At 35.6% G+C, this 14,177-nt stretch overlaps 2 protein-coding genes across 2 annotated transcripts in view; both read left to right on the plus strand.

Annotated features, from left to right (window-relative positions):
• The first annotated feature begins 4,500 nt into the window (after positions 1-4,500).
• Positions 4,501-5,451, plus strand: DopEcR (G-protein coupled receptor DopEcR). Its single transcript, XM_089235260.1, has one exon. It carries the CDS (start codon positions 4,501-4,503, stop codon positions 5,449-5,451), a length of 951 nt encoding a protein of 316 aa, XP_089091386.1.
• Positions 5,452-11,163: 5,712 nt separating this feature from the next.
• LOC149084078 (glutamate receptor ionotropic, delta-1-like) overlaps positions 11,164-14,177 on the plus strand; it is a 53,036-nt gene continuing 50,022 nt past the window's right edge. Inside the window, exon 1 of the mRNA XM_089234428.1 lies at positions 11,164-11,253. The gene's annotated coding sequence lies outside the window, so the exon portion shown is untranslated. The remainder of the gene's footprint in view (positions 11,254-14,177) is intronic.

Here is a 14,177-nt window from a genome sequence, read left to right on the forward strand (position 1 = left end):
ATATTCCCGGTTGTCTCCGTATTGAACTAGGTCAACCCCAGGTATCAGTCATAATGAAAAAAAAATTCCTGCTCAAGATCTATTTGCGGATTTTGAACACGAAAAGTAAAATATTACCGAAATTTTGCCTGAAAAACCTATACAACAAACTTATAAATGACCACGATACCAAATTCAATTGGCTGGGCATTTTTGACGAGATTGGATACAGTTTTTTTTCTTTTTAATTTAACCTCGCAGTGATTAAGCATTACAAACCCTACGTCCTAGAACGGTTGATTTTGCAGGGTGAACAAAAAAGATCCTCAGTTTTTTACAAACTTCCTATACCGCAGTGTGCTATAGATCAATTAAAAACATTTTCATGTTTGAAAGACTATTTAATAATTAACTCAGAATACGTCTCAAGCAAGTATCAATACAGCTTCGTTTTGGTTCGCCAGCTATTAGACTGAGAAATAAATATTTCACAGTGGATCTCTCGGAATATGCAGTTTTTGTAATCTACGTAGAGAAGTGAAATTTGGGAGCACGTTTTTTCCGAATGCCCCACTTACAGAACTTTTCGGCTCAAGAATCGCATTTTCCAATTTTAACCAAGTATCAAGTGCGAATATAACTCCAAAATCAAACATATTTATTTTTTTATTTTAACTGCTGTTTGGGCTATATACCGATCTATTTGAAAATTTAAAAAAAAATTAAAACCAATTTATCAGCCCTGAACAATGCAGTCTTGTGTTAGTCTAGTTTTATTTTTCATTGTTATTACTTATTATTATTTTTTTTTTTGTATAATTATTCGTTGTTTTTCCGCTTAAGTACATAAAAACCTGTATATTTTGTCTTTCTTGTCATTTTCCCCACGATGCGGTCCCTAATATATATATATATATTTTATTTTGTGCGCTTTTCTATCTCTACCTTTAAAATAGGCTCCAAGCTGTAAAAAATGCCAAAGCTGTAATCGGTCTTTCCGAGATACTGCAGTGCCTTTGTGGCATAATATATCCTCTTAGCCATTGTTTCGTCAATTATTTTTGCAGGTGCGCAGGAATTGACATGATGGGTATAAAAAGGCGTTAAAATTTGAGCAAGAGTACAAAAACTTCTTAAGCGCCATCTAGTGACGAAATTGAAAAAAAATGCCTGATATTCTATTTTCTCACCCATATATACACATTCATTTTTCCAACAAAAAAAAATTTCCAGTATCTGGGAAAAAAATTCAGACAGTACGCAGGGGGAAGAGGGGCCTATAATCCTCTCTAAGAAATTCAGATGTTTTTCAATGTGTAATCCGCTTATTATTCGCAGGAAATTACTGTACGTACAATAGAATCGTTTTCTGACGTGTTCATATTTCAACGCCGCGTTTCAATTTCACACCTGCGTGGTCAGTAACTTGTGAACATTTATCGTGCTTTAGTCACAAAATGTTAATCTTCTTTCAGTGGTGTACAAATTATGCGTAATAACTTGCATGTGATCACGGAGGTGTGAAATTAAAACTGGAAAAATCCGAATTTTTCGAAACGCCGCAACGATATCATAATTTGCACCGGAAATTTCGAAAAGACTGTGACACCGAATTAGCCAATATGGCGGCGCACTTTGGGGACATAACTTGTCGTTGTCGGTTGCTCTCTTTGAAATTTCTCCCTATTCTTTTATACCGAGGCCTGGTTTTTCTTCCGTTGCGAACCGTGCTCCAACTGATACTGCGACATAGCAAGTTTGCGTAAGCCAGTACCATTCATCAAGACTAGACCAGGGTTGACCTAGCAAAAAAGTGACGGCAGTCCTTGACAGAAAAATATTCTTACCAGTTAGAACTGGTTGATTTAGGTCTGTGATATCAGTAAATAATCTCATTTTTTAAAGTCCTTGGACTGTGATAGTAACTAATTTTCCACGACGGACTTCCCCTTCGGTTTAATCTCTTTTCTTTCAGATATTTTCTGAAGAGAGAAAGAAGAGGGCAAACACACACAAGCAATAGTCACTATGTGACATGTCTGAACTGTAGGGTGGGTGTTGCAAAAAACTACGTGAAATTTTATGAAAATATTGGTTGTTTTTGGTATAAATGTGAGCCAGAATTATCGTAAAAAAACACAACACCCGCATTCGATATTTCAAAGAGTTTTTTCTTGATGGCACGGTGGAAGTGTTGCAATGTCTTGCAGCAAATCAAGGGCCACAACTTGGGGGGAAAGCATGCGGGTCTGTTGCCCTGGGCGCTGAACTAGAGGGAAGCACAAACTGCACCCTTTAATCCCTCCTTCAACATTACAGGGGGGGGGTTCAACATTACAGGGGGGGAGGGGTACCAAAATACGTGCTTGCCCCGGCCGACCAAGTATCTAGTTGCGGCCCCGAGTATCATAGTCTGTTGACAGTGGATCCGTTGATATTTTGACGGTTATCGTGTAAAAGAAAGTCACACAGCTGTCCTTGGCAATTGTATTATTTATTGATAGGGGTCATTGCGACAATTATTATCGATGACCCTGGGGCAGAAGCTGATTGTGGTCCTTGCTCATTGAACAACATGAACAAAGACTTCACTTGATTGAGGTAATTCAAAAAGATGAACCAAAGACAGCAACTGATTGTGTATGGTCCTTACATCGAAGAACAAGATCAAAAACATGAACATAACGTGAACGAAAACATGGTTCCTTGCTCATTGAAAAAAAAAACAGGACCAAAGTTTACATTGGATTGTGGTCCTCGCTCATGGAAAAACAGGACCGAACACATCAGCTGATTGAAATTAAAAAATATGGCCAAAAACAACAAACGACTAGGGGTCCTTGGCCATCGGAGAACGAGAACAAAGACATTGAACATTGAAGGACCGGACATACCCCGCTTCCCATCTCAGAGAGATATCGAAGCTTTCCCGGGGAATGGGTGTATCCGGAAATTTATTAATTTATGTTAAAATAACAATGATATACATATATACAATAAATAATCTGGAACAAATAATCGTACAAATTGTGATCATATAGAAGACTGCATCCACAGATAATCAGTCCGTAATCGTAATAGTCCTTATATAAATAATCAAAGAATAATTTTTGTCTTGTATGTGATAGAATCTGGAAGTGAGTTTATCCAATCTAGAATATACCAATCTCAGCAATCAAGCTGTAATAAGATATAAATTTACGTCTATATGTCCGGCATCTCCATTTCATTCACACCCGCCGGAAAAGAATGAAACAGTTGACACTTGTCTTCTTGGGCGTAAATTGTATCGATTATTAGGTGTCGATGAAACAACCGATGCATGTCTTCTTGGCCGTAAATTATACTTTTTAATAGGTAACCGTGTTACCTCTCTTGTTGGCACGTAAGACGGGTCCTCCGAGCGCGAATGCCGTCCCCTTGATCCCGCAGCTCGTGTCTTATTGTGGAGTAGATGTAGGTTGCGGTCCAGGAATCGAATCAACCTCTACAAATGTTGAAAGTTCAGAGGGCTGTCTAGAATTCTCATCTTCCAAGCAAGCATTCTGGACTCTGGCAGTTGGCCAAAGTGAAAGTCTCTCTTCTGGGGACACGTGATTATATAGTGTCATAGCGAGAACAAAGACAGCAACTTATCTAGCTTTTTGCTCGTCGAAGAAGGATCTAAAACTTCAGCTAACGAACTCTCTTGAAAAAACAGACCAAAGATCGCAGCCGATTGTGGTCCCCTTGCTCATTGAAAAATAGGACCAAAGACATAAGCAGATGTGTTTTCTTATTTTTTCATCGAAGAACAGGAAGTCTCCAAAGACAGCAGCCGATTGTTTTCCTTGCTTATTGAAAAACAGTACCACAGGCAGCAGCTGATTGTGATCTTTGCTCATTGAAGAACGGGACCAAAAGACATCAGCAGGATGATTTTTTTTTCATCGCGAAGAACAGGACCAAAGGCACCGGCTGGTCGAGTTTCTTGTTTCTCGAAGACAATGTTCAAAGACAGCAGCTGATTGAATTCTTTGGTCATCGAAGTGAAGCTCTGAAACTGAACTAGACGGCCAGCGTACTCTCAAACTGACTCTCATCAAGGACTATTTCAACGAAAACGTGATGCCATGTTGATATATCTCTCACTTGATATCACGCTCATCGCACTGCGCAAAACACCACATTCGGCTTTTGCAAAAAATATGTTGTGTATTTTTTTTTTTTTTTTGCTTCCCTCGTCAGCTTTTCATTTGATCGCACCTAATACAATGGCCCACGAACTGAATCTTATTCGATGTTGGCGATCGAATGATCGAACATTGAATTCGATACAAATACTATTTAGTTCCTTTGTTTCACTTTTGTTGGTTTTAACATTTCATTTCTCTCTTCAGGTGCCAATAAAAACGCATGAAGATCTCACTCGGAGCAACCGTAACATCAAAAGCACGATCAAGTCTACGCTGTCCCTCAGAGAAATCACTGACGTCCATCGACATTGCCTGACGCCATCGCTCTTCTCGCCATCTTTCCCAGATGGATGACGGCGGCTACATCGTAGACACCATCAGTGTCCAGCACATCGTAGAGGCAGCCGTGATTCTCGTCGTGTGTGTGTCCATCATAGCGGCCAACGTACTCATCATAGCGACGGTGACGACATCGCAGGGACCCAAGGAGGCCATCGACCTCTACACCCTGTCGATATCGGCCGCCGATCTGCTGTGTGGCGTCTTGGTCACTCCACTGTCCGTCTACCCGGCAATCGTTCAGCGTTGGGTCTACGGCGACATCATCTGTCGTATCAGTGGCTTCGTATCGCTCACGCTCTGGTCCGTGTGTCTGTACACGTTCATGTGGATATCGGTTGACAGGTACCTGGCCATCCGGAAGCCCCTCAGGTACGATGTCATACAAACGAGGACGAGATGTCAGTGTTGGATAGTGTTTACGTGGCTGACTTCAGTGTTCCTGTGTTGTCCGCCGCTGCTAGGTTATTCCAAAGGTCGCTTCTACAGTCATGGCTACGTGTGTATGCTGGACCTCGGGAACATGGTGCCGTACAGCATAACCCTGGCCGTTCTAGTGCTCGTTCCGTGCGTTCTGACCATCGTCTATACCTACTACTACATCCTGAGTACTATATATAGGCTGAGGAGGTGCCTCACGAAGGAGGAGAGGGAGTATGCGACGTCCATAAGCGAGACGCTGTCGAACCCAGACCACTTGATGTGCTTCGCGTCGGTCCTTATCTTTTGGGTGACCTGGATGCCGTGGTTCGTGTTCAGGATTTACGAGCTCGTCGCCTTCGGGACCGAGACCGACAACCACGGCCTGCACTTCTGGCTGCTGTGGCTCGGGATCTCGGACTGCATCTGGAAGCTGGTCGTGTACGTCACTATGAGCCCGAAGTTCAGGTACAACCTGAGAATGTTCTGCGCGTCGCTGTGCTGCAGGGCGCAGACCAGACAGCCTCTGATCGTATAACGAATGTGGTTCGTGGTATCTCGAGTGCCACATACACGCAACAATATATTTTCGTTCCAATTAGTCATCGTGATAGTAGTCATCGTCGTCGTCGTCGTCGTGCGTATGTATTGTATGTATGTACATGTGCTTGGTGCCGTTGTTATATCGTATGGTGCAGGTGGTATCCAAGTGAGTGTTCATCGTAGTTTTGAGAAGTGTGATAAGAGCTGAACTTGAGCATTTTGGCGCACATTGGCAGCTTGGCATCCTTCATCCTTATCATCGAGTCTTTCCGAAATATTTCGTTTCCAGGGGCGAGAAGAACACATCGAAAAACTTTTTCGAGATAGTCGAAGTGATCTATCAATCAATCTGTCGGCTGGCTAACTAACCGATTGATACATTTATCACGGGTAGTATGATGATTGATTAGCCTTTGCTGGTTATCGCGGCGATAAAAAGAAATATACCAATTGATTAGTTGGCCAGCAAATGTTCACTGATGCATCAAATCTATTTGCCGAAACAGCTGACTAACCAGATTCAAATTTGCGAGGGATGCCTTTTTTTACGATCACATTGCTTAAGAAATGCTGTAGAAATGTCATTAAACCAGCATTTAGTTACATTCCTACCCTTTAGTCCAGAGTTTCCTTAACCTTTTTCAGCCACGGCCCAAAATATTTCGCGACCGATATCGGTCTATTTCATTTAATAATTGTTATAAAAATATTCCCCCGATTAACAAAATATTTAGTTTTCGAAATTACTGATACCACCTGCCCGTGGGTTTTCAACAAGTGGGCCAACAGAGCCTGAGTCGAAAGCCCCGAATAGAACAGCTGGCCCCAATTTATTGAAAGCTTCCGCTAATTCTAAAATTTATTTATTTCATAAATTGTGAATTTTCTGGAATTATTTTCTGTCGTTAATTTTTAATTATTTTTTTATTAAATTTGGAATTATTTCTCTCATTAATTTTCAATTTTCATTAATTCTGGAATTATTCCTCTAATTATTATCATTTACTCTTCATTAATTATCGAATTACATATATTTCTTCATACTTTGGGATAAATGTTTTTCAGCATTCCTGTGTAGAGTGCGACCTATCCCAAAAAAAATATTCTATATAAAATCATAGCTCACATGATGGCCCGAAAAATATTTGGGACCCAGCCCAGGCCAACGAAATCATTTCGACCTTTGCAACCAGTGACGCAACATACTGATTTATAACCGGATTGTAAAGTGGATTTGTACGACACATTTCAGGGGCCCTCAGCCCACTTGGGTAATTTGACCCATTGGTTAAGAACTCTTTCTCGCCTCAGGGGACACCATCTGATGGTGTCGAACCCACGAACCTGATGGCTTCAGGTTTGTGGGTTCGATCCTGAGGTAGAACATAAAATAACAAGTACTTTCCCTAGTGAATCTGAGATGAGAAAATCTTTATTTCCAACCCAACTCGATCCATAGTAAATTGATGCATGGCGATATGACCAGAATTGGTGTGCGGAAAAGCAGTAGGAAACACATCAACACACTACATAGATGACTCCATCAACAACAAATACATTGGGACCCACGCATATACACGCGCACACAACACGTTCCTGCATGTAAACCCAATTCGTCAGAAATTCTCCGGGGGAATGTTTATGAGGTGCATGTATGGTTAAGTGGTAGTAGACAGTCCCTGTAGAATAAATGACGTGTCCTGGCCCGGTTGCATGGCATTTCTACAGCAGTGTAGCCAATATTTGGCTAAACATCCCTCGAATTAACAAATACAATCGAATCCCATTATAACAAACTCCAAGAGACCGAAGAAATCACTTCGTTATACCGAAATTTCGGTATAAAGGAATTCCAGGTTTTTGCATTGTTCCTATGTAAACTTCTCTGGAGGATTAGAAAAGTGTTCGTTAAAACGAGATTTTCGCTATAACGGTATTCGTTAAAACGAGATTCGACTATATATCTACCAGTTACCCATCAGGTAATGAGATCGACTATATTATTGATACATGCACCGGTCAATTAAATAATAAAAATTACACGGTTACGTAATTAATACAGTCGAACTTGGTTAATTAGTCCAAAGTCACAGGGATCCAAAATTCAAATTTTCCTCTAGAATTTTTCCCAATATAAATTTTCTCATTCAAAAATCATGATTTTTTTCCCTCCAACTTCGAATTATCTAAAAAGTTCGAATTAAACAAGAAATTTTAGCATTAAATTAGATAGAAGACTTAAGGGGAGTTCGTAAATGTTTTAATTATCCGAAATTCGAATTAACCAAGTTCGACTGTATCACATATCCACTTACTGGTTAATGTCTTGTTCAATAGTAAAAAAAAAAATGAATTTAATGGTAAATATGAATCCATATATTCAATTGGTTCCATAAATTATTGATTTACACCAACAGATCCAGAGAGTCGTTCATTGATCGATAGGTTCGGGGGGAAAAAAATAGATCGCTTCGCCAATTAATCGAGTTATCCGAATTGAGTGATCGATTTAATAGCAAACATTAATCGATCGATTGATTTCCTATGTCAACCTCAGTGCGTAATGCTCCAAAGTTCAGCTAAAAACAAAAAGAAGAAAATTTAAGTTTTTACTTAAATATTTTCATGTTTTTTTTTCAATTTTTTTTCTCTATCATGTCGATGAGAGAAAAATGATATCCGTTGAGCTTTGTATTAATTGATTTCATGTGCTTTGTGTGATTGTTGTGCGGTATCGTATTGCATTTTTTTAAAATTATTTTTCGTGGTATCATTATGATCCGATGTGTTCTTGCAGCTTGAAATGTATAGTATAATATTGTTAGGGGAAAAACTGCGTGTGGGAGAATTAACGTGGCCTGAAATTAATCGAACTCAGTTAATTAACTCTCCGTAATGCGTTTGGACTGTATTGATTGTATAAGACAATGATTTCGAATGATTGAGTGTCATCGAAAAGGCATTTCCACACACTTTTATAAATCTTGATGACGAGTTCTCTCTCTTAATTACGCAAATCCTTGTTTAAAAGTAAGCTTATTAAGAAGTCACCAAGGAATAAGGCAAATACACGAAAAATACATATTATGCTTTATTCGTTGGTGACTTCTTGTTATTCTTGGGCAAAGTTGATCTACTTTTCGATTAAAGTAAGCTAACAAGTATTTTCCTGATTACCTTTTGAATCATAAGTTGCAATTATTTTTAATTTAATTGTTATAAAATTTATGAGATATCCGGTTATACTTGGAGTAAAAAAATTCATTTACTGGATTGTAGTTTTTTAACAATTTTTTTTTAATTCATTTAATTCTTTACTTTATTTAATTTAATTTACATTTTTACTCTTTTTTCTCATAATTTTTTACTTTTTTCATATTTCTTTTCTTTCTTAGTAATATTTCCCATTTTTTCCTTATTTTGTTCTTTTTTCATAATTTTTTACTCTTTTTTCATAATTTTTACTCTTTTTTCATAATTTTTACTCTTTTTTCATAATTTTTACTCTTTTTTCATAATTTCTTACTTTTTTTCATATTTCTTTTCTTTCTTCGTAATATTTCTCATCTTTTTCATTATTTTGTTCTTTTTTTCATAATTTTCTACTTTTTTTCTTTTTTTTTCTCTTTCTTTGTATAATTCTCTTTCTTTGTATTTTTTTTCATAATTTTGTTCTTTTTATCATGATTTTTCTTCTTTTCCTTAATTTTTTTCGATTTTTTTTTTTCCTTTACACCTGTTTTTTCAAATATTTCCAAGTTTTCTTCCTTAGAAATTTTAATGTCTTCAAAACTTTTCTCCATTTTTTTCCCATCACATTGATATTTTCATTTATTGTACTTCTCTGAGTCTTATTTTTCATTTACCAACATTTTTTTTTCTCGTTTTCTGTATCTTGTTTTGCAGTATTTTCATTTATATATATTTATATCATATATTATTTTTGAGAAGCTTTATTTTTTATATTTTCTGAATTTTTTTTCAGTTTACCGCAGATACTACTTGTTCTTATCTATTTTTCTGGACATTTTTTACACATTTTTTATTTTTGGGTTTTTTCCTATAATTCATATATTTCTTCCACTATTTTTATTTTTTACTCCTCTAAATTGTTCATTAATTGTTTGCTTTTTGTCATTTTTGCATATTTTTCTTCATGTTTTCTTTTGCTTTACAATTGAATTTTTTACCTTTTTCTTTTTTTTTTTTTTGGATTTACTTTTCTAATAATTTCCAAACTTTTGTTTTACTATTTTTTATTAATACTTTTTTCTCTTTTTCAATATATTTCTAATTGTAATTTTAGTTTTTTTTTATTTCGAAACTTTTTTACTCCATTTATAATTGCTTACATATAGCACACAATTTCGAATACTTTTCTATACCTTCACCTATTTTTCATTTATTTTTTTTCTATTTAATTTTATTTCTCAATTTGAATTAGATTTAAAAACTAATTAAATTTAGCACTGTTTTAATGAATTATTTTATTTAAAATTTCATTGTATCAACTTTTTTACACGATTTTCTTTATTTTTCTTCCTTAATTCATCATTTATTTATTCTAAGTAGCATGTATTTGCAGAGTATTTTAACATAAAGTAAAAATATATAATATTTTAACCATAATAGTGAAATATTTTTCTTGCAATATAATAATACGATTTTATCAATTCTGAAATAAATTTTCAAGTAATTTTAGCAGTATGTTTTTTTATAAATTTAAGCATGAATATTTCATGAAATGCAACATTAATTTGCTTTTAATTTCCTTTTAATTTTATTTTCCTAGTTTTTGATTTTGAGAAGCAGATCTCACATTCAGTTATACTGAATTTACCTATTCATTTTATCATCTACATTCAATTTGGTAATTTTATTAATTTATTTATTTACACTTTACGAAAAAATTTCCACACTATTCAGAAATTCCAAAAACGACTGTAATTTTCATTTCTCTCTCAGAACAAAATTCTAAGAAAAATATATCCATTATGAATACTTGAAAACGCGAAAAAAACTAGTCACAAAATGTTCCAATAAGAATAAAGTTCAGAAACGCCATGTGCATATCTAGCAGGAAAATATAAATTTTCCCAAACACTTCGTATCCATTATCGAAATTTAAAAGTTTAAAAAAAATGGCAGGGTTTCGAATATCGCTGTAAAATTCGAAGAAACACGTCCGATTAAAATTTAAAAAATGAGAAATGTTTTTTAATATTTTGTTAGAAAAATATAATTTCCCCAAAAAAATTCAGAGACGTGTCTCTTTTCCACAAATAACCAGACTCGGCAATGATTTCGCTAACTTTTCCCGTCTCTTCTTCTTCTCCAAATAGAGTTAAAAGTATGGATTGAATAAGTATGAAAAGAAATTCTCGGTGAGGAAAAAATAAATAAAATAAAGTAAAAAAGGCCTTTTCTCCCAGCTTTTATTGATCCGAGAATTAAATAGGAACTCTTTTAAACCGTTTCTTCCTGTTATATAAGCGCCATCTTGTGGCAGTTACCGGAAACAGTCCAATGACATTGACAAATGGCTGCAACGACGCAAAAATCGACATCGGAATTAGTTTAAAGACTAAAGAATTATAATTTTTTAAGAATAATTTAAGTTATAAAAAAATAAGTGATGATGTGATTTTTTTTTTTTTTTTGAAGATGGCTATTCAGACTAGGTAATATAATTAAGATATATCTTTAAAATAATTAAAATATCATCCACTAATTGTTTTCAAGTCGCAAGAGTATCGGGCTGAGAAAAGACGAAATGAGTTAAATCGTGTTCTGTAAGGTAATTATTTCTGTTTTCTAAAAATCTGTTAAGAAAAATTAGCAATGCTTTTTGAAGGCATGCCAAGAAAATTTCAGCTGAAGTAAATGTTTTTTTGTAGTAGAGTGCTTCGGTTCATCACTGCTGGTACTCGACAAAAAAATCATAGTGAAACTCTTAACGTACACCCCTCACAGTTAAAAAAAATTTTTTTGCAGATCAATTTTTTTCCCTCTACTTGCAAGTACCTGAAGGATAAGGCCTTCCTGTTTGCATATGTACTTTCAGAAATCATAGATCATCTCCCAATGCCATATTCTCATACCCTATTGCTTACGTAACCATCATTCGAACCCCTCCCCCTCTTTGTCAGCAAAGGTAGATTCCTACCCCCATCGCGCGCTCACGTGATACTTGAACGGCCTCTTATGCAAGCTGTACGCATTACTGAATTTCGACCATCATTCTCAAATTGCATGAATAGTAGAAGACTGCTGAGTTCTACTAAACCGCATATGAACCTCGTAAACCTCTGTGGAATTTCTAAGGAGTTGATGCATACCGCAACGTTCATTAGTGTCTGAGACGTGTGTGTTATGCGCACAAAATACTGTCATCTAAATGAACCAACCAAATATTCGTTTAAGTAGGTCATATAATTTAGTGATAATTCAATATAAATCAATTTCTAACAAATGGATCCATAGCGCCATGGATTTACAGTCATCATTTTCAAAAGGAGAACGTCAAATTATTTAAAAACAATAATAAATCCGATTTCTTAGAGGAAAAAGTTCCCAGTATATATTTCTTATTAGAATCACGTTCCCAGCGTTGTGGTCAACCATGCAAGCAAGCTTTACGACCGGATAAGATGGAAATGACCATCACGTATTTTTATATAAGATCTCTCTTTTCTTTTTTTCCCTTCACGATTAGGTCAAACAATGCTCTATTGTGTGTGTTTCTGTTTATATAGAAATTTTCTGTAAATTTGTTTCCCCCTCCCTTACTATTTTTATGAGAATACGTGACGGGTCCCAAATCTAATATTTTCAGAGAAATGTGAATTATTTAAAAAGAAAATTTTTTGCGGGGTCACACGTTATGGGTTTTATTTCCGTTGTGAACGTGTCTCGTAGTTTGATCATTGAGTATATATTTGATAACAGATCTGGGGTTCAAACATTTTTTGGGGCCACTTGAGCCCGATTTATATTTTAGGAAATCTTGTGTAAAATGAAAGATACAAAATTAGTATTGAATTATACCGATTTGATTATTGATTTAGCCGTGTAAAACTTCAATGTTGTTTCGTAAGCCCATTGATTTCAGACAAGCAAGCCACTGATTTCAGGATTTTAGTCAAGTGAACCCATGAATGTCAGTCAAGTGAACATAATGATTTCAGGCAAATAAGCTCATTGATTTCAGTCAAGTAAACCCATTGATTTCTCTCTCTCTCTCTCTCTCTCAGTCAAGTAAACCCATTAATTCTAGCTAAATAAGCCAATCTATGAAAATCATTGATTTTATGTGGGCACTGATATTTTTAACCATTTATTTCATGATTTCAGACCCATTAATTTCACCCAATTAAATCAAATTATTTCAACAATCCTTGATTTTAGCCAATTAAATCCATTAATTTGAACCAATTATCGATTTCAGCCAAGAAAATTAACTGATTTAAGCCACTGCATAAGCACATTGACTTCAGCCAAGTAAACCCATCAAAAAAAACCCCCAAAGCTAAATAAAACTCCATTTATGGCTGTACCACCCATCCAACAATTTATTGACTTGAACCAAGTTAACACATTGGTTTCAGCTAAAAGAACCCATTGATTTCAGCCTAGTAAGCCTAATTATTGCAGCAAATCATTGATTCCAGCCAAGTAAATAACCAAGAAAGGCAAAGAAGATCATTAATTTCAATTATCATTAAGTAAACAACCAAGTTAAGCCAAAGAAACTCGTTAATTTGAGCCAAAAAAAACCATTGATTTCAGCCAAGTTAACCCTTTATTTCAACAGAGTAAACTCAGCGATTTCAGTCAAGTAAACTCAGCGATTTCAATCAAATAAACTCAGCGATTTCAGTCAAGTAAACTCAGCGATTTCAGTCAAGTAAACTCAGCGATTTCAGTCAAGTAAACTCAGCGATTTCAGTCAAGTAAACTCTTTGATATCGGCCAAGTAAACTCTTTGATTTTAGTCAAAAGTAAGCATTTCAACCAATTTAACATTGATTTCAGACACGTAAACCCGTTGATTTCAGCCTACAAACCCCCGTAAAACCCATCTATTTCAACCAAGTGTATTCATTGAGTCCAGTAAAGTTAATCAACTGATTTCAGTCAATTAAACCCGTTAATTTCAACCAAGTGAACGTATTGATTCCACTCTCACGTAGCAAAGTTAACTTCAATGCTGAGTCACGAAGCATAACGTTGCTTCACTGACAAGTCGTACAGCCAAAAAAAAAATACTGTTCCAGTGTTACGAAACCGAGTATTTTCCCTACATTGAATCTCATCTCAGATTAAACCCCGTGACGCTCAACCAATCGAAATCACTCGGTAGAGCGTCGACATTGAATCTTATCTCAGATTAAACCCCGTGACGCTCAACCAATCGAAATCACTCGGTAGAACGTTAATACGCTCATAATTATGGCGATTCGTGATTCGATTACGGAATGTGATTCGTTGTTTTTTATTCCATAATTTTCCAAGTATTTGTACATGAGAAAAATAAAGTAATAGATGTCAAAACGAATTTCTTACGCCCTCTCTTTAATCCCACGGAACTTTGAAACGAATATTAATCAAATCCAAAAAAAAAAAAAAGAAACGATTCTACTTAGTATTAAAAAAACAAAACAAATATATTAGCCTACCTAATACTTTTAACGGCTATATTTTGGCAAAGTATCAACTTAT

The sequence above is a fragment of the Pholcus phalangioides genome, unplaced genomic scaffold (genome assembly GCF_987345545.1).
Source record: "Pholcus phalangioides strain wild (caught in Gottingen) unplaced genomic scaffold, Ppha-v1.0 ptg000008l_1, whole genome shotgun sequence".
Taxonomy (NCBI): domain Eukaryota; kingdom Metazoa; phylum Arthropoda; class Arachnida; order Araneae; family Pholcidae; genus Pholcus; species Pholcus phalangioides.

What these genes read in the sequence shown, in the direction of transcription:
- DopEcR (XM_089235260.1), top strand. Translation starts at nt 4,501, where the DNA reads ATGGATGACGGCGGCTACATCGTAGACACCATCAGTGTCCAGCACATC.